The sequence below is a fragment of the Ammospiza nelsoni genome, chromosome 14 (assembly GCF_027579445.1).
Source record: "Ammospiza nelsoni isolate bAmmNel1 chromosome 14, bAmmNel1.pri, whole genome shotgun sequence".
Lineage (NCBI taxonomy): Eukaryota > Metazoa > Chordata > Aves > Passeriformes > Passerellidae > Ammospiza > Ammospiza nelsoni.
This window is the reverse complement of record NC_080646.1, coordinates 6,895,145-6,921,700: the sequence shown is the minus strand read 5'-3', so window position 1 is coordinate 6,921,700 and position 26,556 is coordinate 6,895,145. Positions and strand designations below refer to the sequence as shown.

The 26,556-nt window shown below is 41.8% G+C and overlaps 1 protein-coding gene across 2 annotated transcripts in view; it reads right to left on the bottom strand.

Annotated features, from left to right (window-relative positions):
- Positions 1-26,556, bottom strand: part of AGBL1 (AGBL carboxypeptidase 1) — a 266,994-nt gene that overhangs the window by 201,487 nt on the left and 38,951 nt on the right. For both annotated transcript variants that reach the window (XM_059482534.1, XM_059482535.1), the window contains exons 6-11: positions 19,969-20,006; positions 10,790-10,998; positions 5,859-6,024; positions 4,833-4,906; positions 2,648-2,764; positions 1,053-1,654 (exon numbers count right to left, since the gene is read on the bottom strand). In XM_059482534.1, the coding sequence (XP_059338517.1) occupies positions 1,053-1,654; positions 2,648-2,764; positions 4,833-4,906; positions 5,859-6,024; positions 10,790-10,998; positions 19,969-20,006 (1,206 nt within the window). The remainder of the gene's footprint in view (positions 1-1,052; positions 1,655-2,647; positions 2,765-4,832; positions 4,907-5,858; positions 6,025-10,789; positions 10,999-19,968; positions 20,007-26,556) is intronic.

Below are 26,556 nucleotides of genomic sequence, written 5' to 3'. Positions count from 1 at the left end.
TGATTCTGGAAGATTATTTTTTACTACTGGATTGTGTCAAATTTGATTTATCCTCAGTTCTTCCCAGTCAATGCCAACCCCCAAGCAGCCAGTCTTACCCTGTGAGGAAATATCTACCATTACTTACAAACCTACTAGTCTGACTCAAAGTGAATATTGACTGCAAGTCAAGCTGATTTCTACTCATTATTAAACAGAGCTTCTCTGATCCCTGAAGATGATCAAATGTAGAATACCAGATTTTCTTCCTAACCTTTGAAGGAATCATGTTATGCCTTGAAGCATGATATGATTAGTCCCACTTCAGCCATACAGTTACACATGTTGTTGTAGCCATAAAAGCAGAGCATTTTGAGCAACAGTGCAAGAAGATGGTAGAGTGATTTTCGCTCTAAACAAGATTTCTAGCTCATATATTTACTGCAGAAAGAGTAATTCTCCTAGCAATCAGAAATCAGTGGTTTTAACAAATTACATTAGTTGATCAACTCTAAAGTTTAGCATAGAACCCACCATCTTTGCTGCCTGTTAATAATCCCCTACACCACTAAAAAGAAATATAAAGTCATTGCATATAGACCTAGGTCAAGCCAAAAAACTGTAATTAAGAGCTTTATCTCCCAGCACATTTTCAAAACACAGCTCCCCACTCATCTGAGCACCTAAATAATGAAACATCCTTTCTGAAAGGACAGATAGGATTTTCCCTGGAAGAATCAGGTGGGACCAATGATGCAAGCAGTAAAGTGGCTGAATAAAGAGTAAGATTGAAGGTAAAAACATATTTCACAAGGACACAGAGGCTTCTCCATCTCTAAAATGGACTTGTTCTCATTTGTGTCCTAACAAGGTCATAGATTCACAACCCAGCTTAGATTCCCATCTAAGCTTCCCATTATTGATGAATTTATCTATCAGTTGAGGCACATAATTGGGCAGCAAAATAATTAGTTCAATAAATTCCTAAGGCATTCAGAGCTGTTCAGAACCTACATAAGCCAGTTTTGAGCCCAGGAGCTCTCAGCTTGGTCCCCAGTTTAAAGCACCATCACCTTTGGAGCCCATGCTTGCGCTCCAGCACGGGCTTGCTGTAAGGAGGTGGCTGGTGACCCCAGAAATCCGGGAATGCCAGCTCTCTGTAGCCTGGGATGGACTTCACACATTGGGCCCTGGCTGCATAGAAACAAGGGCTGTGGAATGGGATATCCATTCGGTGTTTCTCCAGAAGGTTTCTAACCAGATCGGAGCTCTCCAGCCTCCCTTCAGGACTAGGATCGATCGAGGCCTCACAGTGAGGGTAAAACACCTTTTTGTACCAAGCAGAATCTTTTAGGAGAGAGCACAAAGCAAACACATGACTCCTGGCTGGATCTCCCTCCTCACAGAATTCTTTATCCCGGGCTTTTTCAGCAATGTCTCTGTTTTCGTCATTCTTATCCCATATGCATTCCTCCTTCTTTCTCCAGCTCTGCAATGGGACTTTGAAATCCTGTTCTCCTGGATCTGGTCCCATCTCTGTGACACTTTGGTTTCTCCATCTGCAGTTTGGATGCTTCACAGAAGTAGCACTTGGAATGAAATGAGAGGGAGCAGAGGGAAGACTCTCAGTCCTGTCCTCCAAGCTCTTCTTTTCCTCAGACTCAAATTCAAGCTCCTTTAAATTTAAAAAGCAGAAGAAATTGAAAGAAACTACAGACAGATTGTGCCTCCTTCCAGAGGAAACCTTTCAAGGGGGAAAAGAGGAAATATTTACACATCTCCCAAAACTGTACTCAACCAATAAAACAGCCAGAGCAAAATCAGTGCATGGACCACCTGCCAGCATTTCTCTATCCACAAAGCTGTTTCTACAGAAATCCTCAGAAACCAAAAGGCTCTGATTGGAAATGATTTGCCCAGATGACTCAACCAAAAAAAAAAAAATCATTCAAACAAAGAAGGGAAGATATTTTGCAAGGCATTTTTTTTAACTATAAATGTTACAGGAGGGTTAAGGTGGCCAATCTGTCATGCAAAATTCCACCCCCACCTTCATGCAGGAGTATGATTTAATCCCATTTGGCTACTTATGGTCACAATCAGTATCACAATATTCTGTGTACAGGAGATACAGAGATTAACTCAGAGATCTTTTTCAGATTCACTTTTGAAACAGGGTTTTCGAATCTTCTAAATTCCAAAACTTGTAATAAGTGCAATATTCCTTTTTTTGTTTTTGTCCCAAGCATCACTGGAAAAAAAAATTATTTGAACTGTTCATTTCATTCAGCAGCAGTGCAATCTCCTCTTCCTTCAAACCACTAGTTGACAGTATTTGCTTTTCACATCTCATTCTGATTTTGATATTGCTGTTGAAATTGCCAGCAAGGATACAAATTATCTGACAGATTTCTCATGTGGCAATTGATTCAACAGTGCTTACTTAATCTACACCCAGACAAATGTGCATCAAACATCATTCCTTTTTCACTCATGATTCACACCAATGAACTCCTGCAAAAAGTCATAATCTTTGGCTTTCTAGTCCTGTAAGACTTACAGGTTCACTTTTGAAATAGCCTTGTCTAGCTCTTGTCAATGGTCCCTTTCAAGTATTTCTTAAATTATGGAATATTTACAAATAAAGGAAACTGCACTACAATCATACCTGAAAATTCTGGAAAAGTTCTGCACACAGAGCTTCATATTTTTCAAGCTCTTGTTCTGGCCTGTCAAGCACAGGCCTTGACCTCAATTTATTCACATCTGTCTCCAAGTCACAATCCTACAAAAGCAGAATTAGAAAAGCACATGTATTACACCTGCCCCATGAGATGATCTCAGCCATCAGTGAATTGAGGATAAAAACAGTGTCTGAAACTTTCACAGTCAAAGGCTGCTGTGCATTAATGTGCAGCCTCACCCACATCAGAGGTGAGAACCAAAGCCAAACTGTGTCAAGCATTCAGCTATTACATCATAAAAACCCCAAAAACCTCCAAAATAAAACAAACAAACAAACAAAAACACCAGGAAAAGTTGGAGCAAGAGGAAAGGATGGAGACATGGCCTTGATGACTGGGCATTACATTACAGCATTATTCAAATAATTCAACAAGTCTGTGTCCCACCAAATGCCATCAGAGAAATTATTTGCTCCTGACAAATAGATTCATTTCCAAAGCCGTTATAAAAAGAAAAAATAGTAAAATTGCCTGAATGCACCAGTGCCCATGGCATTTCAAACCCTGAGCCACACTTGGGTCACAAAGCAGAGCCTGAAGAGTTTTGGGCAGAGATGAAAAGGCAGTGAGGACCTGCCAGAAACATGAGCTCAGTTGAAAAGGATTTGCCACTGAGAGCGTACTGATGCATAAGAAGCTTCAAATTTTGGATGGAAAAGAATAGATGGTTGATGTGGTGATTTTTATTTTCACAGAGCTCTAAACAGCTCCTGATGGAAGGGTAGAGCCACGTTTCAGTTTGGTTGGTGCTGCTAGCATGCATGGATATGTGTTATGTTGCTGTGAAAATGTTTACAAGTCACATCAATACCAGCAAACATTGTGCAAAAGATCTTAAACCAAAAAAAAAAAAAAAAAAAAAAAAAGGATAAGCTGAAAGTTCATTATCCATTCCCTGCTTGCTTTCCCTTTAGCAAGGTTTTTTACAGGAGATATATGACCAGCAAACCAGACAAACAGTATTTAAAACTCATATGCAGAATAAGCTCTTGGGCAAAAAAAAAAAAAAAAAAAAAAAGGCAACCCCAAAACTGCTTACATCTACTTGGTAAATCCTTATGAATAATGAAATAGTTCAGAAGCATAGAGGAGCTGTTACTGAATGAATAACTAATTAAAGAAGGAGATAAATCCATTACGAGCCTTATTCCTAATGAGCATCTTGACGAGCTCTAATAGTCAGATAAAAACATCCAGACAGGGGCAAGTTAGGACACTCAGATAATGTGTGGGGGGTTTAACTTCCTTTTTTTACTGGGTGACATCAGTTTAATATTTGAGGAGAAAAAGACAGGGCAAGTAATGAGAACTCCCTTTCACAGAAGTCTCAATCATTTCTAATTAGACCATATTTGCAACTTCATTTCTTTAATTTGCTTTCCCAAGCTACTTTATGTGGATAAGACTTATTAGCAGCATCCACTACTTCACATTTGCATATGAGCTAGTTTGTATTTTCACAACAGAAAAGTTTGCACCCTCATCATCAGCTGGTAGAAGGTTTTTTTTTTTGCCAGTTAGGCCACTAAAGGGAGAGTGCTAAGGGAGAATTCAGAGAAGTATTGAATAATTCATTGTATTATTTATCTGTGTGCAGCAGCAAATAAAGAAGGAATATAGGTTCAAATGCACCAGCTGTGGCTTAAAAGAACTAGCCTTTTCCTCAGGGTAGCTGCACAGCCCAAATATGCTCTGATATGGGAATAAAGAGAGGGCTAGCCTTTCCTGGATGATAAATCAATTTCCCCTAAGTGCCATTTTCCTGGCATATGCTGGGCGGATCAAAGATCCACCATTTATCCCTGACTGTGGATGTGATTCTGGGCAGAGTCTGTGCAGGAGCAGAGGAGTCATCAAACCCCCTCCACCCTGGGTGACAAGCATGACAATGAATAGAATAAATGCAGGGCACTTTTTAGTGAAAGTCAGTGCATTCTCCTTTCCTTTTTTCAAGTATCCTCCCATTATCCATGTAGTGGGTTCACGTGGGACCACATGAACATCTACGTTCTCTGCTTAGACAGTCTTTCAGGGTGTCAAAGGGTGACAACAATAAGTTTTATTTTCCAGTATGCAGATAATTATGGGAACTATGGCTTGTATACCTACTTCCTCTTTACTCTCCACATCCTCATTATCCCAGTCTTTTTCATCCTCTTCCTCTCCTTCACTGTCACTGTCACCTGCAGAAGTAGGAAGGAGACAGAGACAAAGGTGTTCAACCCAATATCCCTCTCATACCCCAAAGAGAAATACATGTAAATTCTTCTATGTGTGCCACACAGTCCACAACCCAGCACAACCCTGATTAAAGCAAATCCCATTTGTTAATCTCATATAAATGAATTTGGCACTAATTCACCCAGGTTTTAAAGCTCTGTTCTCTTGGACTCAGGCGCTGCCTTTCAAAACCATGACAAATGTCCCCATGATATGGATCCAACTCATTTTACAAAGCAATACAGAGATTTTCTGCTTGGCTGCAATGATATTACAGGATGCTCTTAATCTGTATTATCTAGATTAGGGTGTTTTACTGCTATGATTGTTACAGTATTTCAGCATCTTCCACACAAAATTGAACGTAGCAAAAATTGCTTCTGTGTGTCATGGAGCCTTTTCTGCAGAGTGGCTGTGCTGCCTGTGCTTGAGCTCTGCTTTCCAGCAAGAGCTCCCATCTTTTACTCATGCAGCCTGACTGCTGCCTGCTTTTACTTTAGAAAGGAAAAAGAATAATAATTCTTGCCATTCTTTACTGAAAAAGCTGCAGGGCAGTTTTTACCCCCCAAGCAGCCAATGCACAGGCACAATTACATCTCTATCTGCTACTGAGGAGCAATGGCATTCCAGCCTCTGCTATACCCACTCTGCTCCTTCATTTTTTGGATAATAGAATAATATTTTCCCTTTTCTTTGCTCCTTTACATCTTCTCTCATTTATTCTCCAAACAGACCCTTGCAGCTTCAAGAAGATCTAGGAGTATTTTTTCCCTACTGAGTGACACTGTAGGTTATCACATTAATTTTAACTGTAAACCTCAGGATTATGCCAAGTCTCCCTTTCCCAGATCCCACACTTAATTCTCATGTCGTGCTCCTCTTCCTCCTTCTGAACTCCACCCTTTAGTTATTTACCTTCAGATCCCTCACATGGAGGTTCAGCACTGGCATTCCCAGGAAGAGGGAAGGAATAGGAACTCCTTACAGTCACCACAGGCAGATGCTCCTTGGGATAGCACTTTCTCAGAATGTGAGTTGCAGTAGTTATGATAGGATCCAGATTTTTACAAGATAAACAGTCCTAGGAAACAAAGGAGAATTACATTAAGAATAGTCTTTTACAACAGCCCCTCTTCTGGTGTGAACATAATTCCCTTCACCACCCAGGATTCACACCCATAAACTGCAGCAAAACATCATAATCTTGGTTTTCCAGTCCTATAAAACTTACAGGTTTGCTCTTGAAAAAGTCTTGTCGTGTGTATGTTTTGGCTGCCAAAACATGCCAAAATCTGTGCGTCTGCAGCTTCAGCACAACTACACCCAGAATCATACCAAAACTCACAGAGATAAACTAACAGAGTTAACACCACTATTTCAGTGTATTCAGGATACACAATGTCTTCTCAGAGAGAATACACTCCCTCACTGTACTCTGTTCTCTGTGGTTAAATCATTAGGCCCAAGAGCTATTCTGAAAGATCACTATATATTACCTAATCATAAAATAATTAACAACTGCAGTATGCCAGAATTTCTTTTGCTATAATCCAGAGGAGGGAATAGACATGTAAAGATTTTTTTAGAGCTCAGGTGGACTTGGAAGACACAGAATAGTTTGTATTTTTGTTGTACTGTTGTGCAAGTGATCTCCTCAGACTTTTGTTGCAAAGAAAACAAACCAAAATCCCCACAGAACTAAAGAAAGACCCCCTGAGACATCATAGAAATGATGTATGTCTTCATACATCACAGTGTATGTCTTCAATAGAACAGAGTTAGGGAGTTTGGATAAAGGAATTATAATGCTGCACAAATGTAAAGTTGATTAAAACCAATGGGTGCAATTCTCAGAAAACCCAGCCCCTTGGATTTGCCCAAATGCAGCACACCCAAAGCACAGCCTCCATCAGAGTGAGTCATAAGTGCAGAATTCTACCCAAATTCACAATTTTCACTCTGCCTCTCAGCGTGTTTTCTTCAGTGGTTTGGAACTAAGACTGAGCTCATCAGAACGGGAATGCAACTTAAATAAGCATCATGAATATGCTACAAGGCAAAAGAGAAGTATTGCAATACCTTCTACTGCCATTTCATGATTTCTCATCCCTGAGGTAGAGATAAAATGGAACATCCAAGAGGGCAGAACAGATGCTTCATGTCATTGCCTGATAGCCCATAGTCAGCATTTGGGCTGGACAAAAAAAAAACCTAACAGACAATCCAAGCATTCAGCAGAACCAAGCAGAGGGCCAAAACAATGTAAAAAAAACCCCATAAAATGACCATTGGATCACAGATTCTGCCTGACTAACCTCATCTCCTTCTAGCAAAAGGTGACACTGTTTAGTGGTGGACTTGAGAATGTGGGGTTAATGACTAGATTCAATCTTAAAGGCCTTTTCCAATCTAAATGATTCTGTGATAAAGTACTTTATTATAACCAGGAACAGGAAAATGGCTGTACTGGGGTTCTTTTGGTTGGGGAGGATTTCACTGTTTTCTCATGTATGATTGAATGGCATTATAAGATTCAGTGGGATTAACCAGGATTCCTGTAGGGAGGCTAGAAAAAATCATCTAAAGCTGACATGCTTACAAGACTCACTACAAGAATTTTAATATGTATTTCTGGTTCTCTGGCTGTTTGGAACTAGGGGGAGAGAAAAGAAAATTATGAAAGCATCTCCAAGGAAAGTTTTATTATGGGTAGAGCAAACACCAAGGAGAACTGGTTTCTATTTCTGTTTCAATTTATTCACTCCTTCATATGGTTGCCTTTGTTTGCTTGTTATTAAAGGAAAGATTAGGAAAGTTTGTCTACATGTGGGAACAAGCTAATATTCTCAACAGTCTACTATAGTTTTAGTTTACTAAAACTGATCTGTTTTTGCTCAAACAGTGAATGCAGGACTGTTTAATTGCCTGCCTTGGGACAACCTCCTTAATTCATTGCCAAGTGAATTTAAATAGTCAAGACCAAGGCATGTTCATCCAGACAATGAATTTCAACACGTGGAGTTACTCAGTGATGGAGTTACTCAGTGATGCTATTTGGAAGTCATTTTTCTGTGCAGCAAATTAGCTCACAAGTGCAAACAAGCCTTCAGATACCTTAGAGGGAATTTGTGGGACTGTTTTCATTACTGCTCATAAAGTGCTCTCAGATTCTGAGGTAACACTGTTTACAAATGGCTGGAAATGATTACATCAGTGTATTGGAAAAGCCCTTTTTACTGACACCTGGGAGGCAGACAGGAGACTGCTCTGTAAGCTATCCCATTTGTTTTGTGGTGGGATAATGTGAATGAGGGAAGAGTAAATCCTTAGCTCAGAAAAACTCATGTGAGGCTAACCTGGATTCAGATCTGCTTTTTAATCTCCACACAATCTTTTCTCCACTGAATCTGAAATAGCACAGATATTATGGCATGTGATATATAGGGGAAAAAAAAAAGGAGGTTTCAATATGACAGTAAGACAACAGATAGTGATGCTGATTGATGCTCCTACTGGCAAACAGAGTGGAATATAGGATAATATTATCCTACAGTAGTAGGGGAGGCTGAAGAGGAACAAGGCAAGCTTAAAAACCAGATGGAAAAGTGATAAACTATCAAGATAACGTTCCATGCAGCAGTATCTCCTAAAGCACACAGAAACCTGTTTTCTTGTCTCAGAGTAGGCAGCTCTGTCACTGCACACAAAACCAGACAATGCTAATGTGAATATACCATTTAACTGTCAGGAAAATCAAAGTGCAGCTAGGAAAAGGGAATGGGAACAGAAAGTACTTCCTTTCCATGAATGATTTCATTATCTATAATTATTTTTTATTCCGGGTAGGAGTAGAATTCAAAATACCTCTAAATTCCCCTAAAATATCTCTAAACTCTCTGCAAATTGAGTAGCAGTCACTACTAATCTATGTGAGGTGACAGTTTTTGAACTATTGGCTCCTCCTGTAAAGAAATAAGCTTAAGGGCTATTAAAAGCTCAGGTATTTCATCTGTCCATCAGCCCGGACAATAGGCAGCCACAGAGGTTTCAATTGAAAACTAGCCTTGTAAATAGAATTTCCACTGGAGTTTAAAACAAACCCATCTTGGCAAAATTATTTTCATTTCAACAGATATGTGCATATAAGAAAAACAAAAAACCAACCAAACAAACCTTAAGAAGTTTCAGCAGAACTTTTCTACCCAGATTTTAACACCTTAAAAATCTCATTAGCTGCTCACAGTCTGGTCCAGGTTAATCACCAGAGCCAGTGCATTCCCTAAAGGCACTAAAATAGTGTCCATACACAGAGTCATTGCTTCCCAAAACAGGAGTTGTCTTGTCCTGTCTTCATCTCTTTCCCTCTTGCTACAGCCTGTTGTCTGTCTCAGGAGACAAGATTTCCTATCTTTCTCTCATGAAAATTATGAAGATTTTTGTGGCAGCAGCAGCCTCTACCTCAGGTTAGATAGGGAAGAGCATGAGTGAGATCTCCTAGGGCTGCCAGACTCTTGCCAACACTTCATGTTTTGGAGAGACACTGCAAGACTGACAATATCCCAAAGAAGCAGTGAGAGAATATCGAGCTTTGAATCTATTAACCTTGGTTATTTCTTGTCCAAGGTCTCCCTAATAGCACACACTGGGAAAAAAAGCAAACTGGAGGCCCCTGAAGCTGTCATTTCTGCTCCACTTCTGACCTTTGGAAGGATTAGCATTTTCAGTGTTTACTGGAGCCTTAGGATGCCATGTCCTGTTTGTGCACCCAAGGTGACCCCACAGTTGCACTTGCCATGGAGCTGCTCCAGGCTGAGCTATCAGGAGGTGTTAGCTCAGAAAGCTTCATGGGAGGCTCTGGAGAGGGAGCATCCCCCCTCAGCAGCTCCTTCCATCCACCCTATTCACGTTTCTTCAGACCAGGGACTTCTCATTGACAGAGGCCAATCCCTTGGGAGGTCTGCTGGCTCTGGCCACCTCATCCTACCTAGAGAAAAGGTCAATTCTTCATGAAGAAAGTGAAGGGAAAATTCCAGAATTCTCCCATAGGCTGCTGGCAAAAATGACTCACAGAAGAATCCTTCGTGACAGTGATGGAGAAGGGGAAGAAAAACACACTGAATCATAAGGCAATGGATGTTTTTTTAAGGGGGATGGAGACAGGTTTTCTTTCTGATGGTTCTAGAGTGAGATAATGCATAGCCAGTAAGAATGACAATGGAAACACTCCTAGGGAATCACACAGGTGATTTTCTCTAAGTTCAAAGCAAGCAAAAGAAGCTGAGAGACTGAGGAAACTCTCACTGTTTTGTGCCTGCCTTTTCTGTACCTTATAGGCATCCCATCCACAGGACCATGGGCATCTTTCTCTCTCAATAACGTTTCACAAGATTAAAATTTCACCTCCCGAAAAACTGTTGATGGATGTTTCTCATTAGGAAAGGCTTAGCTAAATGAGCATTTTGTTTAAAAGGCTAATTGAGTGGAATTATCTGGTTATTGTAAAGGAAAATCTCACAAAAGACCTAAGCAATTCCCCTATAGAGATATTGCATTATTCTTCAGGAGAAGAAGTCCAAGCAGGCAGCAGGATGCACAGGGAAAGAGACAAGAAGCACTAAAAGCATGAACTAGAATTCCCATAGGAATTAAGATTTGTTTAAAACTGAAACATTTCAGCTTTTCTAAAGTACTAACTGTGTAAAAGTCAATAGTTCTTCATGTAATCATTTTTTTCATTTATATGTCCTATCCTGAATTTATATAACAATGGAATTTCCTGCAGTGGGATGCAGAACCCAGCCCTAACCACTAAATCACCTCATTTAAACACAAAAAGCACCATTTACCTGCACACTTGTAAAGAGAATCTCCATTCCCCGGGAACCAAGGAAAGTCTCCCTGCCCAGCTGGATGTTGGTGATGTACTTCAGGCAGAGCAGGAGGCCCCTGCGGATGTAAATGTAGTTGTTGGAGACATCATTGCGGTGCCAGTCCTGGTAGAGCCTCAGCAATTCCCCCAGGTAGCCTCTGTTCACTGCTCGGCGGCTGTTGGACTCTGAAAAGGAGAGAAATGCTCAATTAAAGTCCTTCTGTTTGGTAATTGGGGCTACTCAGTGATTGAGCTCAGATTTCAACGCCTGCTCATTCTGGCTTAACGGTCTCAGTTTCAAAAAATATAAATTTTTACCTTTTTTTATTATTTAAAATGTTATTTGCTAAGCATGACCTATGTTCTTGAAACAATATCAGAAAAAAAAAAAAAAAAAAAAAAAAAAAAAAAAAAAAAAAAAAACCCACAACAGTGTCCTGTCTGGAAACAGGAACCCTCCAGATGAACCAAACCATAAGCCTGTATCTTCTTCCAAGTGCTAATAAACCTAATTCCAGTTGCAGCACCACAAGATTTCCTGAAACTACCAAAGCTCCTGAGGAATGAGAAAAGATGAATGAAGTAAGAGTAGTCAACAGCATAAAATCTTCACCACAGTGCTGCACTTCAGTCCTGAGAGAACACCTTGCTGAGATCAACAAACTCAAAAACCTTGTGGCTGTACAGTCCTGCCACAGCCAGAGAAATTACTTTTAAATTCTAAATGTATTCCCACAAACACCTGTATAATGAAAGCCATGAATCAAGTGATTCTGGAAACCCACAGTATTTAAAAATTAGCAAACACCAACATGAGCAATAGCAGTTGGGTCTTCTTTTCTCTTGCTCCAAGATTTTAAAGGTCACATTCAGGTAATGTTTAAAGGCTTTACTGCATGGGAAAAAAAATTACAAAAAATATTTTAAAAAAGTAAGGTTTATAAGGGCTTGTGATATAATACAAAGTCTGCTGAGTTTCTAAAACACATCCCTTCACCTCCTGCATTCCTTGCCCTGGCCCTCAGGGCAAACATGAAGGCACACCAGACCCCAGGCTCCCTCCCTTTAAACCAACCCAGCCTAAATTTTCCTGACTGGTCCTGACATCCCTTGCTGTGACAGGTATTAAAAGCTGTCAGGAGCTCAGTAATCAACTGTGGGGCAGGTAGCATATGCAAGGCAGGAGCTCAGCTCTCTGAATAGCAATCAGCACTTGCAGCTCACAGCAGATGGCTCCTGGTACCAGAGCTGGTGGGCTCCAATCCATTTCCACTTCATTGAACAAAGTGCCGGAGCCTCTCACACCTGGAGCTTTAAATCCATCAGTGGGGATTCACAGGACAGGAGAAGCAGCTAGAGGTTAAGTGAGAGAATGGGAAGATGCTGCCTGAAGAAAATCAGCAAGAAGAGAAGCCATGGAAGGAATAAACAGGAAGGAGCAGCAAACCTTAATCCCAGTGATGAAGAAGATGGAGACATTGGAAAGGTGAAAGAAGTCACCTAAATTGAAGTCTTCTGTTGTGACTGTGTTCACTGGGGTCCCAGAATGAGGGAAGAGATGAGGATTTGACTCCATATTTCAGAAGGCTTGATTTATTATTTTATGTTATATATTACATTAAAACTATACTAAAAGAATAGAAGAAAAAGTTTCATCTCAGAAGGCTGGCTAAGAATAGAATAGAAAGGAATGAATATCAAAGGTTTGTGGCTCAGACAGAGAGCCGAGTTAGCTGGGCTGTGATTGGCCATTAATTACAAATATCCAACATGAGACCAATCACAGATCTACCTGTTCATTCCACAGCAGCAGATAATCAATGTTCACATTTTGTTCCTGAGGCCTCTCAGCTTCTCAGGAGGAAAAAATCCTAAGGAAAGGATTTTTTTATAAAAGTTGTCTGCGACATTCTCTCAGTCTCGTCTCTGCAGTAGATGAGCAAACCTTTACCTGAAGAAGGGATTGGAGGGTTTTTCTGCTACCTGGCCTGGTCTTGCAATTTTCTCTACCATTGGCACCAACCAGCATCCCCATCCCAGGCTGCCAATTTATTTTAATGCTGTTCTGCACCTTCACAGCACCCTGGGGTCATAGCCCTGCGCTGACCTGCTGGTCCCACAGCAATTCCAGTCCCACACAGCTCTCCAGCATTGCCTCCCTTTGCTGGTAACCACCCACATTAACTCTGCATTCTGAGCCTCAGTGGCTATCAGCAAGGAGAAGGTCACCCTCCTCCTCTGACCTTCACTCTGTATTTCTGTTTTCTATATGACTCTCTGTGAGAAAACTTTAATTGCTTGAGAATCCCTTATCAATCCCAATGATTTTATTCATGATTTCCTGTTAATCCTCAACCAGCTGTCATGTTTACTAACCTGCAGGATGACTAACCCCTTAAATCAGTCAATCTTCCTTGAAGAATGACTCAGGAAGCTCTGTAAAAGTCAATAAGTGTATAAAACATGACAAGAAGAAGAGAGTTCGAGAGCATAAGGTAGGGACAATTTAGATCAGACTCAGAGCTTCCCTGAGCTGTTCAGGGACAGATGAAATTGGACTAGATCTAGGCTTTTATAGCCTCTAGCACACAGAGCTTGAAGTCTAAGCTTTCAGTGTCAATGTCAATAGGAAGAAGGGAAAAACTGGGAAGCACTGTGTGTAGAGCTTCTTGGGGAATTTATTGAAAAAAAATTCTCTCTCAAAGTGTGTCTGTGATCTTTTAAGACAGATTTCCACATTTGAATCTCAATTCCACAGGGACCAAAGCACAGAACTGTCCTATGCTTTAGTTTCAATACTCATTGAAAAGCATAGAGGAAGGTGAGCAGAATAATTTTGCTTTTTTCTCACATGTTTTCTGTAGTACTCACCCCCTTCAGGATCAAAATAGTCCCTTTTCAAAATGAAGCTGAGATATTCTGTTCTGTGAGAAAGAGATGGAGAGGCAGGACTAGATTTCCCTGAACCCTTTGATCAGAAGCAATGAGAATTAATTGCTGAAGGGGCAAAAAACACATTAATTTTGTTTCTCTTGTCTGATTTCATTGATTCTCCTCTGCTCTCCTATGCTGCCAGTATTTTTTCTTTATTTTTTTTCCATTTTTTCAGTTCTATAGTCAATAAAGCAGTGAATAAATGAAAGAGGAAGTATGCCAAGATCTCCAGAAGGCAGAATGGAAAAGGGAGGCCTCCCCACCTGTCTGTGTCTGTTGGTCTCTCCATCTAGGGATGCACCAGCATGGGTATCTATCTATATTTTGGCACAAATACAGATGGTGGAAATGAATCATACAGGTACAAGCAGCTCTGCACAGATTTGTAGGCAGCAAGAACCACCCCTCCTGGAGTGAGTGCATACAATCTGTGTGGTAAGTGGCAAAATGTCCTGTCTTTTGACCCTCTTCCTGACATTCTTTAGTTAGGCCCTTTGCCTCCCCCTGGGTATGGTCAGTGGCCAGTGGCAATGGAAGTTTTCCTGCCATGCAGCTTTCAGAGGTGCCCAGGGATGGTTCCTCTTATTTTGAGTGAGCTGAAGGGATTCCTTTCTTGTGAGGCCATCAGTGGGAATTCAGCACCAAACACACACACACAAAAAAACTGTTTTAGCTAAAGACTGGGCTGATCAGTAGCCAAAGCTGCACTAACAGCAAAAATGTGATATCCATCAAACACTTTAAGCTATTCATATCTGCAGCCATTGGATGAACTCTCCCTCTGCAGCAGCTGGATGTGTGGCACTGATAGGAACAGCTCCCAGGGTTACCCCTCAAGGCTGAGGGATCCCTTGCTTGACACCAGACAGAGATATGTTGGTAAATGACATTTCTTTGCATGCATGTGACATTCAAGACATAGAGTGACTTTATGTGCTCATCTTTGTTCTAACCTTAAATATAGTAAATAGAGTACTGCCCTCCAATCCATCTGTACTCATTAAATATTTTACATATCCAAATTTATTGATTAAATTAACTACTAGATCAGATCTGTCTGAACCATCTCTGACTCCTCCCCTGTGACAGTCTTCCTAATCTTATTCTGCCATCTCTGACAGGGGAGCATTGTCTTCACACCACCCCAAACCTGTCCATTTTCTTTGCAGGAGTTTCACTTCTCCCTGATGAGACTGGGGTGAAAGGAAAACATTCAATGCTTTCTTAGTTTCTCACATTTCAAGACCTGCCCCTCTGTTTGTGGCTTCCAGGGCAGTGCTGCTCACCAGGGAAAGTTTGAGCTCTGCAGCTCAAAACATGGGACCTGAATCACCTATGCAGCTCACAAGAAGCTTCTGACACGAGTCTCCAGCCAACAGGCAGAAGCCTCAAAAGGTTAAAGTTACACCTAAATTACCAAGGGGATCTCACTAGAAAGAAATTCCCAGTGTTGACAGAATTCTCATTCTGTGGTGGGGGCCTAAATTCAGGTTTTCAGTCAAGGAGATGAAAGCCTCATGACCACCAGGGCTACTGTGGACACTTCTGAAGCCCTCCTTGCAATCCTGTCTCCTTTCAAGTGTTTGCCAAGAACACGGGTACCACTGGAAAACATGCAGTGTATTTAATCAAAAACTGAATTACAGTCAACCTGAAATATGATGAGCAATGCACTGCTTACCAGGCAGAACAAAGAGATATTTATCTTACTGTCTATCTGCTTAAATCTCTTTGTTGATGCCACTCAGCTGATTCATTATGCCAAGAACATACATTGCTACAGCGTGGAGATAAGAATACTCTGCTAAATTAACCCTATGGCCCCTAAAGCAGTGAAAGGAATAAGAAAAACTCCAACTTCCCCACTCTGGTCTAGTGAATGACTCTTAGGAATAAAAAATACAAGATATCTCCTACACCAAAGAGAACACAGCTGTTTTATTTGGTCATTGAGAGGCCATTTTTTGCAGAGAAAAACACAAGGGCTCTCTACAGACATAAAGTTAATTGTCCCCATGAAGAAACAAAGTCACACATGAAGTGCTGGGATCACTTCTGACCCAGTGGGCTCTTAGCAAGAAGGTGGCATTAACTCAACTTGTGTTGGAAGCCAGAAAACTGCCCTGTAGTTTTGCCCTAGACAGTTTCCCTTTCCTTCTTTGCTTTTCAGAAAACCAGAAATAAAATTAAAAATAAAAATACAGTAGCACAAAATCTACAGTTTGATTTTTTTTTTTTCCCTGACTGAAGTGGTTTGAAAGAGTTTTTTTAATAAGGACACCAGAATTTGGAAGACTTCCTCAAATTCAGGCACTGAATTTACAGAAGCCAGATCATCACTGGAGGGACAAACAGTGCCCATGCCAAAAAAGGAGGTAAACAAGCATCATTAAGGATGTCAACAGGGAATAATGCAGCTCCTCAATACTTAGTTTTTATTACACCTACCCTGAGAGGCAAAACATCAGGAAGTTGCCATGCCCCAGGAGAAAAAGCCAACACTTTTCTCTGGAGCACTGAGTTACATCAGTTTGGAATATGTCTATGAATGAAGAGTCTTGGGCAAAGGAATATAAAGGACATAGAAAAATTATTTTCTTTCCCACAAATTGGCTCTTCTCAAAGAGATAAAAGTATAGAATCAAGATTGTTTGCATTCTGAAATTCAGGAAGAAAAAAAGACAGACACAATGCTTGGTTTAGGTTATCATGAAAGGAACTGCAAAATTCAACTCTGATCACAATACCCAACAAGACTTGATCATGGATTTGGAGCCAGGCTGACACTGGAGCTCGAATCCAGAGGTGGATAATAAGGATTTCAATGGATGATGGAGATGGGTAACCACTGCAGTATGAGGCAAATCCCACACATTGTGCTGTTGGGATGGTTTAACAATGGGGTATTTCCACTCGAGATCAAAGAGCTGCCTCACTAGATCTTTGTCAAGCATTATGAATTCAGTAGCAGGCCTTTCACACTCCCTAATCTGCTTCTGTGCTAGAACATCACTTTCTCCTCCTCAGAGTTACTTGCCCCTCCTTGATGCCAACATAAAAGGAAAAGAATGACAATGATTATTTTATCCCAGCAGACACAAAATACACGTATGGTTTGATTTTTTTTAAAAAGTGGGTAAAAGTTTAAATAAAGGTTAGTTGATGGAAGATGGGGAGGAAAGAGTAGAAAATGGGAGGTGAAAAGCTGTGCAAGAAGATCAAGATAGTAAAAGAAGGGAGATTTAGGAAGAGAGAAGGGAAAGGCATCAGCAGTAACTGCTGTTAGCACACAGAATAGTCTTGATGAAATCAACGCCATCAGGAGGTCACCACAACCTGTCTTTTTAAATTGTTCATTATAATTTTCCCAGGCAAGCCTTGCACCGAGGGCCCTGCCCGTTTCCCCAGCCCTCTCCCTCAATATCCGCTCAGCCACTGCCTCCGAGAGCAGCTCCAGCTAATTTCCTCACAGACATGCAAGCCAGCGATTCTGGGAAGCACAGATAGTCGGGAATAACAAACACGACCAAAATTAGATTAAAATAACCTGCTGATAAACAAATTACTCACCCAAAATACACATTGGATTAGGCACGGTGGGGATCCCTATAATCACATCGCCACCGTGTGGCTCCTGCTCCCTCACATCCCCTCCAGCCTCAGCACCCCTGGCTTGGGTTTCTCTGTGCTTGGGTAGCAGGTGCCCAGTTTAATTCCACTGCCCCCAAACTGGGAATGGTTTGCCTGGTTTATTCCAGGGTTTGGGGTCACTAAAAGCAATAGACCCCATGGCTAGGAGTGCCCTGGAGGGCATCCCACATCTGCTCAAACAAGCTCCCCACACCTTGATCTTGAAGACACAGGAGTGCTCCACAGTGAGCTGCCCAGGCCTTAATACAGAGCTGAATCAAGATATGAAGACACATGTACAGAGAAGAATTAGAGTAAAGCCAAAGGACGCTGGAAAAATTAGCATATTCACTCTAGGACAGAGACAAGAGACTTTGGGAAAGTTTCTGTGCCTCACTCCATTCCAGTTTATCTAGATCTATCAGGATTTGTCTCTTCCTCCCCACCCTGGCCTGTAATGAGCACCTAGAAATTGAAGGAGGAAGACTGGACATTAGTAACACTAGAAAGTTTGACTGTAACATAAGAGAAAGACAAAAAGTCTCCTGATGTTCACACAGCAATTGAACACCACTATAGATATTTACCCATCAGAATGTCCAGCCTTATTATAAAGTCAGAGTTAACATCGTGGAGAGACAGCAGATTTTAAAAAGGCAGCCAGGCAATGGAGGAAGAACTTGCTGTGAGCTGTTTGCATGTGGCCATGGCAGGTGGTGAACAGCAACTGGGAGAGCAGCATGCAAGGGATGGGATATGTGCAAAGAGATAAGTCAGGAGTGAGAGACTAGCTGCTGATCAGACAAGAAATGCCTTCTCCATATCAGTAATCTGAGTTTCCGCTGATAGGAAGGAGCAGCACTTCCATTAGAAAGGACTTCAACCCCTCCATTATTCACCATCTCTTTGATTATCACCATGTGGCAATCACTGAGCACAGGAACACAGCATAACCAAGGTGTCTCATCTCTCACTGGATTTCCAAGCATTTATTCCCTGCTGTGGATGAAGCACAAGTTTTTGTGCTCTATCACTTATTTCTTCAGGCCATCTTGTACTTCCCCCTCTGAAACACAACAGCAACAATTCCCCAGGTCCATGTGGGTTGGTAATTCTTTCTTACACTGATGTCTCTTTCCCAGGCATATCTTGCTTCTTGCAGTTATGCACCTGATAAGTGAGCATTTAGCATCAGCTTCTGTTAGGAAGGAGACAGAAGCCAAACAGTTTCCAGCCAGCCCATGGCTCTGCAGGTGGACAGAGTCTCAGGTGGAAGCCTGAGATGAAGATGGATGTTTCTGGCTCCATCAGGGAGGCACACTGCCATCTGCCTGCTCCCTTTAAAACTGCTGTCTCAGTGCAGAGAAAATAAAAAAGCAAGAGGAACGCAACCTCCAGCACAGCCCCGTGTATAACCACAATTCCCTGGATCTCTTTGGGCTGGAACACTCAAGGACTGGCCTAAAGGGCTACCCCAGAATGGCCATGTTCTTGTCCTGTCTGTCTTACAGCCTTCAGCAACATCAAAACACAATCTCCCCATCATTTTCAACCAAGGTTTTCTCTAAAAAACCTCACAATAATCAGTCCACTGCTGTAACACTTTCCAGGATTCCTGCCTTCTGTTTAGTTTGCATCCCAACTAAAGCATGCTCAGGTCCCTTTGGGTGCTTTGCTGTGTGCAGCTTTAGCCCCTGTTTTCATAAACAATTTTCAAGTGTTATAGCATTCACCAGATTTGATTCCTAGCTTTCCAAGAACTCCTGCACTGAGGCCAGGGCCACAAATATGTTAACTGTGACAAAGAAAGATGTCCTGGTGCAATCCTGAAAAAGAAATCATCGCTCTACCAAGCATGGTGAATTTATCTCAAGGAACCAGAGCCGTTTCTCACATCTCCTGACCCACACTTCCCAAAAGACACAACCTGCTCATTTGTATGCAGCTGCCAGAGCAGACTGCTCCAAAAGCCTGGAGCTTCTCATGCCCTGAACCACAGGACAAGGAGAAAACCAGAATATATTCTTGGCCACTCAGAACCGCAGAAATCATCCAAAAAACACCAGTCAGGCTGACTTCTGGTGTGTGATGTTCTATTTGATTTTGCAGTATCAGCACCATTTCTTAAACTACATCTCCAGTACCTTTAAAAAAAAAACAAACTGAAAATAGACAATGTCTTTTCCTAAGATCACTTTACCATTCACACCCAAACAACATTGCTATTATTTACATCCTTTTCTCTCCCCTTCCATGGGAGAAACAACAAATTGGGAAGGGAAATAAGTACTTGTCACTGGCTGGAGAAATTCCCCATTTCTCCCATTATACCAAGCCCAGGACAAGCAATGCACTCTAAACACTCAAAATAAGGGTCCAGCCTGGCTCCCTGGGCACTCACAGGGCTGGAGCACTCCCAGGATCAGAGCTGGTATAGGAAACTGCTGCAGTACTGCCTCTTTCCAGTGCATTGCTCTTTGGGACCAAGGGATGAGGGAATACCAAGGGAGAATGAGGTTTAACAGGATCACTCTGTCCAGCAGCACAGCACAGAAAGGAAAGTCAGAAAGAATATGAAGAAAAAAAGCTTACTTGATTTCAGCAGAGCTGCCAGAGCCCCAATGGCTGCCCTGGGGAAAGAAGAGAGATGGAGAAATAATGTCAATTTTCTTCAATAATTTTTGTAACCTTCATCTTCACAGTCTTCTGGGCCAGGCTTCCCAGATGGTCTGAACTGACAGTTTATGATGGACTTTGACAGAACTACAATGTTTTACACCAACAGGCGTTCCAGCCTCTGCAGCTGACTCGGTTATTCTAAAAGACCATTAGCCCTCTAGCTTTACTGTTACACTGATTTGTAGTGACCATTAAAATTTAAAGCAACACCCACAAAGCGATCTAACAAGTCTTTAAACTGCTGCCCCATAGCTTTTTCTTTGTAGCACTTGCCCATTCCAGACACCAGCATCAGCAGATACAAGCTGGGACATCAATGTCAATATTTCCAGCAAAATCCAACTCCTTTTTATATTTTCCCAAAACAAGCTTCACCCCTATCCTCCTTCCCAGTTTTAACAAAAAACAAAACTGAGTTTCTTTTAATTGAGACCACACCTTGCATTTTGTGTGTAGAGGGCCCCACTCAGAGGAGGCCTGGTAGAAAATGTGCTAAAGATCTGTAGTAAAGTGGCTTGCAGTGAGTAAGGACAGGGACAGATATTTCTGAGGACCTTCTGTGTCATTTCTCCCCAACTTGTGAAAGCAAGTTTCTTCCTCATGTGGTAAAATCTCCATCCCACTTCTCTCACAGGAAATCTTCTTTTCCAGTCATGTTCTGCTGGAGCAAGATCCCTATTCTAACATGGCTTACTGCTGTGAAGCCCAGAGCTGCTTAAATAAGTACAGCTACAAAAACCTCCATGTGCAAGGATTCCTTAAAATGTAATCTCTTTACAAAACAATCCCCAAATAAAATTTTATTAAATTCCATACTGAGCCAATTATCATCTTGCAGCAAATAAATATTTTTTGTCACCAACTCCTGGTTTTTTGTTTTTTTTTTTTTTTTGGTGTGTCCTAACAGCAGCTCAGACTAAGATTCAAGAGCTGGTTCTTGCTGATGCTGGGTCAACATCTCCATCTAAAGTAATTTTTTCATAATGAATCTGTCAGAGTTCAACAACAGCTTTACAAACTGCAAAGAAAACACACTCAAATACAGATAGGACAGGGAATCAGTAGCTAAAAATCTCACCAGTGGAAGCACAGCCATGCTTTCATTACTTCTTTAGCACCAACTAAACAGCAATCATTCAGATGGTGGAGGAGTAATGTCATCCCCCAGCTATTCAGCCTGCTCAGAAAAGGAACACTCCACAGCCACTGATCACTCAGCCTCTCCACAAGTTCTAAGCCTGGGACAGAGTAAATAACTCTAAGCAAGTTAAAATTCCACCCAGAGCATCTCCCAAAGCTCACACTCCACTATGTCTTTAAAAATTCCACCCAGAGCATCTCCCAAAGCTCACACTCCACTATGTCTTTAAAGAGGGACTGCTCTGCATGCCTCTATTTTACAGGCCTAATGTGATGTCTCAATCACCTGCTGGAGCAGCAGAGCAATGGAGAAATGACCAGAATATCTCTGGCTCCAAGCAGAAGAGTTCTCAGTATTTCCTCCAGGCATCTGTTTTATGTTGGAGGTGCTTATGAGCATTGCTAAGAATTTCAGCAGAGCTGCACTGCTGTCATAAAGAAGACAACACTGCCAGCAAACCTCCCTTCAGACAATAAATCAGCAAATCTGGATCTTCCAATACTTTTGGGAGGTCTGTGAACCACATTGTACACAGACAACTGCATTCATCCTCAAAGGATCCCAGAATTCCCAGAGCATGTTCTCAGTCTAATCTCCAGTCCCAACTGTCCAGGCCTGGGACTAGGCCTGCACAGGCCTAGACTCCAATGATATGCATTGCTTTGGAACAGATTTTGAGAGAAAAAAACCATAAAAGACATGAGGATAAACTGCAAAACAGGTAGAATAATTTTAAGGGATTAAACAGACTTACCAAGAGCAGATCAAGCCAGCCTAACTTGGTATTTTTCTTTGATAAGAAAACCAACTTCTACACAAGGGAAGTGTGGTAGATCAATTTATCTGTACTTCAGTAAAGCATTTGATATGATGCCACAAGGAAAATTATTAGCCAAGCTGGAGAACATGGAATTAGTGTAAGAATTACAAGGTGGGAAAGGAATAGGTTAAAGACTCAATGACAGGAGTTGTGCTGGAGGAGGAATTATTAGTCTAGAGGGAACTTATGTGTGGAAGTCCTGAAGGATCTTTTCAGACTGATCTTATTTCAGCTTTTCATTAATGACCTTGGCACAAAAAGTCAGAGTATACTAACAAAATCTGCTGACCGTGTGAAGTCAGGAGCTGCTGCCAATAGCAGGGAGTTCAGAATATCTTTCAGGAGTAACAAGATGTTCTTGAGTTCTGAAGGAATAGAAATGTGATGAAATATAATAGTCAGAGTGCAAGGTTAAGCATTTAGGGTTTAATAAGGATTACTGTTATGACCAGGGGCTCATAATTTGGAAATGAGTAGAAGGACACCCTGGATATATGAGCCCATTAAGGGATAAGGACAAGCATAACCAGCAGGGTGACAACCATGAAAAGGACAGATCAGGTCTCAGAAAACCAGTGGAGAAGGGAGCATGGACATTCTCATAGAAGGCTTCACCTGAACAGCTGTGTGCGGAACTCAGAAGGAGCCATGCAGAAACCTGCCAAGGAAATCATTATGGTACCAGAGACATAACTCATTAGGAGTCTTAAAGATCAGAGTTTAGTCACCTTAACAAAATGATAGCCAAGAGACGACTGGATTGTTCCCCTCAGACACACCGGGTGGCAGAGAAGTAAACACTGAGGAAGGCAGAGAGATACTTAGAGCTGAGGAAAAAATTTGGCCCCAGGACAAATGGATATAAAATGGCCATGAATAAATTTAGCTGGAATTGAAAGGATGGGTTTTAAGCACTGAAAAATGAAGGCATGAAACATCCTCTTGGCAGCAGTGGGACAAACAACCTAATGACTTTGAAAAGGCAGCCTGGATTGCTTATAATGGGACTGGCACCAGTTGCCAATGAGGAAGGGGTCTGAGAAAAGTGACCCAGGAATGACTGTACCCCTATAGCCTTACATTTTAAACATAGATATAATGGGAACGAAATGAGAAATATGTATTCTAAGTGCAGAGTTAATCAGACAGCCCAGAGAAGAGCAGCTGCATCAGCTTAAGATGGAAGTCCAAAGAGTCCAGTGTCCTGTGGCCAGCAGTGCCAAGGAAAGCATGCAAGGCCACAGCAGACACACAGGGCTAGGACTTGCAGAACAGATTCAAACTCCAGCAGTTTTCGGCCCAGAGATCTCATAAATGGTGCCTTTGGGAGGGCTTTCAGCTCTCAGCTGATTTTGCTTCCATATATTTGCCTGAGGACTTCTGAACTTGTGTAAACTCTTAGCAGTCATAATTATCCTGGAAAAAGACTTCACACCTACATTTGTTTTAAGTTTGGACTTTCAATCAGCATTGTAATTTGCACATTAAGTCAGGTGTTAGCCACCTCCAGAATATTACCTGTCTTTGATGCTGAACAAAACCAAACAAACAAAACACCTTATGGGGAACAATAAATCATAGAAGAGGAATAGAAGCAGAATAGGCTTTCACTGAAAGCAGCAGCAAGACCACTGAAGCATCAGTGAGGCTACAGCAAGCCAGGTAATGGTGTTTGTGATAATACCAGCACCTCTTACTACCACATGGAAAACCAACAGCATTTTTGCTGGCATCAGGAGATATAATAAGATGAGTAAGCCTGGGACAGGAAAGCTGAGAAAGGAGTTCATAAATTGTGTACAAGAGCAAGGACAGGGCAGGAGGGAGATGAGAACAGGAGGAAAAGTTTGAGAGCCCAAGAAAGATGACTTGATGAGCCATATGCCAGACCAGAGAAATTGATAGCGTGCCCAGAGCAAATCTCTGTATTTGTCTCAAGAAGGGATGGAGGGGAGATGAGGAGAGGAAAAAGGGATTAAATCATTTTAAAAACTTGCCAAATCTGTCCAGATGCCTTCCTCTGATTGTCTGATTTCTGTGGTAATACATTAGCAAAATCTTAGCTGTTTCATCATGTCCAGTGTATCCCAAAGGAGACTCATTTATATATTAACCAAAAAAGAGGCATAAATAAAGTTGCACTGTTTTATAAAGCATAATAATAAATGCTGCTCCATAATCAGAAAACATTAAAAACTCCCTGTAGTAGCAGTCGAGACAGCCACTCTGCAGAATGGAAAACTTTGAAGTGTTTCCAAGTCAGCAGCTTGGATATCTGGGCAAGAGTACAACTAGCAGACAGATAGACAAATGCAACTTCCAGATCCTTTGCTTAGGAACCAGGAGCAACAACAAAGAAAAACTCCATGTCCCAAGCCAAGGCACAATTGGATTAGCCAGTAAAACCAGGCTGTTAAAGAGCTGGACAAAGGAGCCCTGTGCCTAGGTCACCCTCTCAGATCTGAGCTGCCAGGATATTTTTTGCTGGAAATCACTGCAGGCAGAGGAGCCTGAAAACCAAGATCCCTTCTGTTTTCTTCTGCACTCTAATCTTAGCTCACAGCACAAGGCAACATTATGGACAATCCTGGGCCTGTTTCTGTCTCTTGAAGTAAACAGAAGGACTCCTGAAAATACAAAACCCCTCTCCAGAATAGATACAGGGTTGACTGCATGGAAGGATTTAAATACTCACACATTGATGGGGCACAACCACCCAGGACTAGCCTGGAACTATGGACAGGGGACAGCAGAGAAGCCAAAGACTGGACAAAGAAATTAACCAAAAGGGCTCTACAGATCAGCTTAACCATCCTTTCTTCTGTGAAATTGTGCTTTCTACATGCTAAAACACAGAACACCCTCTTCAAATTATTGACTGAAAGCTAATGACTTTGTGCTTTATTATTAACTTCTCCAACCTGATGCCTAATACCTTACAGCAATCACACCTGGATGACAAACACATAAAGCACTGTTTTTATAGAAATGAAAGAAAAAGTTCTGCCCTGGCTGAACCCATGTTGGTCAACTCCCGTCCTTCACCCTGCTATTTTCATATACTCACTTATTGCTGTCATGATTCTCTATACCACAAGCAGTATGGGGAAGGAACCCTGCAGAATGTATTTGTACAGCACCAATGCACCCCTGACTCAGAGCTCAAAACCTCTTAAGCTTCTACAGCCCCTCTCACCAGGCAGAATTAAGTGTCCTGAAGTGTACACACAACCTGGGTGCATTTTCCCCTCAAACCCCTGGGACTTGTACTCAACTACTGGAATTTATCCAGTCACAGAACCACTGACTGTAAAGATGATTGCACATTTGACAACTGAGACATTCAGGAACAACACACAGGCACCACAGCAGTAGGTGCTTTATAAATCCCACCAGGAGGAAGATCTCATCTGAAGTAGATGCCTTGAAAGTCATTTCCCCATGGCCCAGAACACAGATCTGAAATATTCAGGCACTTGCACAGTGATTTGTTTTAAAGACTTAAAACCAGCAGTTTCACAAGTCTTGGGAATATGGGTGGGGAAAAGCTGCTTATGCTGCTGATATTTTCATAGCAGTGCTAGTCTAGGATTTATGCAAAAGCACCCATCATCTTGTGCTCTTTAATTCCAGCTTGTTAGCAAGGCACTAAAACTTACACCGAAGGCAAAGTTTGCTTACAGTCTGCAATGTCCCACACCCTGCCAACAGGTGGAGTTGGGAGATCCAGCTGTTGTGTACAGATGTGCTTTCAGTGTAATGCTGAAAGATGAGAGCAAAAAAACCCACACAATCATTTTCTAATGGATACATCCATTCGAGTGGCCAGCATGTCCCAGGTTCAGCTCAAAGCCTTCACTGCAGCACCTTCCAAACATCTCTGCCTGCTCTGTCAGGTTAAAATCAGAGAAGAGGCACAGCCTTCCTGCCTGTTTCATCTCTGCCTCCCAGAAAGAAGAGTGACTCCAGGCTTATCCTCCAGGCATCCTTACAAGTATCCTACTTTTTCTTGTGTACAAGTACAGAACTGGAGACAGCTGTATCCTAGAAAGTCTAGCTAGTCCTTACAGCTCTAAATTAAATTAGCTTCAAAGTAGTAACAAAGAAGAACAAGGTACATGAAATGCACTTAAAGGCTTGCCAAAAGAATGCCCAGGCATTCCTGCCAGTGCAGTGCAGGGCTGGCACTGCCTCTCCAGGCAGAAGCCATACCTCAGAAGATGGTGTCAGCTCCCTCCCCAGGGTCAGATGTCACCAACATGGCTGAGGCTGTGACAGCTTGTCATTCACATCAAGATAAAGAGGCTGGAAGGTTCACAATCAGACAGAATTCTTAACAAATTCATCACCCAGGCAGTTCCAGGCTGACAGTGTGAGAACCCAGCTCTCCCACCCCAGGGACACAAGGAAGGGGACTGGGAAAGGGGGCCAATATACCCTTGATTGATTAAGAGGAGTGATGAGGACACTCATCGAGGCCACATCTGCTAACAAGCACCAGCAGAGCCCTTTAGAACATCTCATACACAGTTAAAGTGTG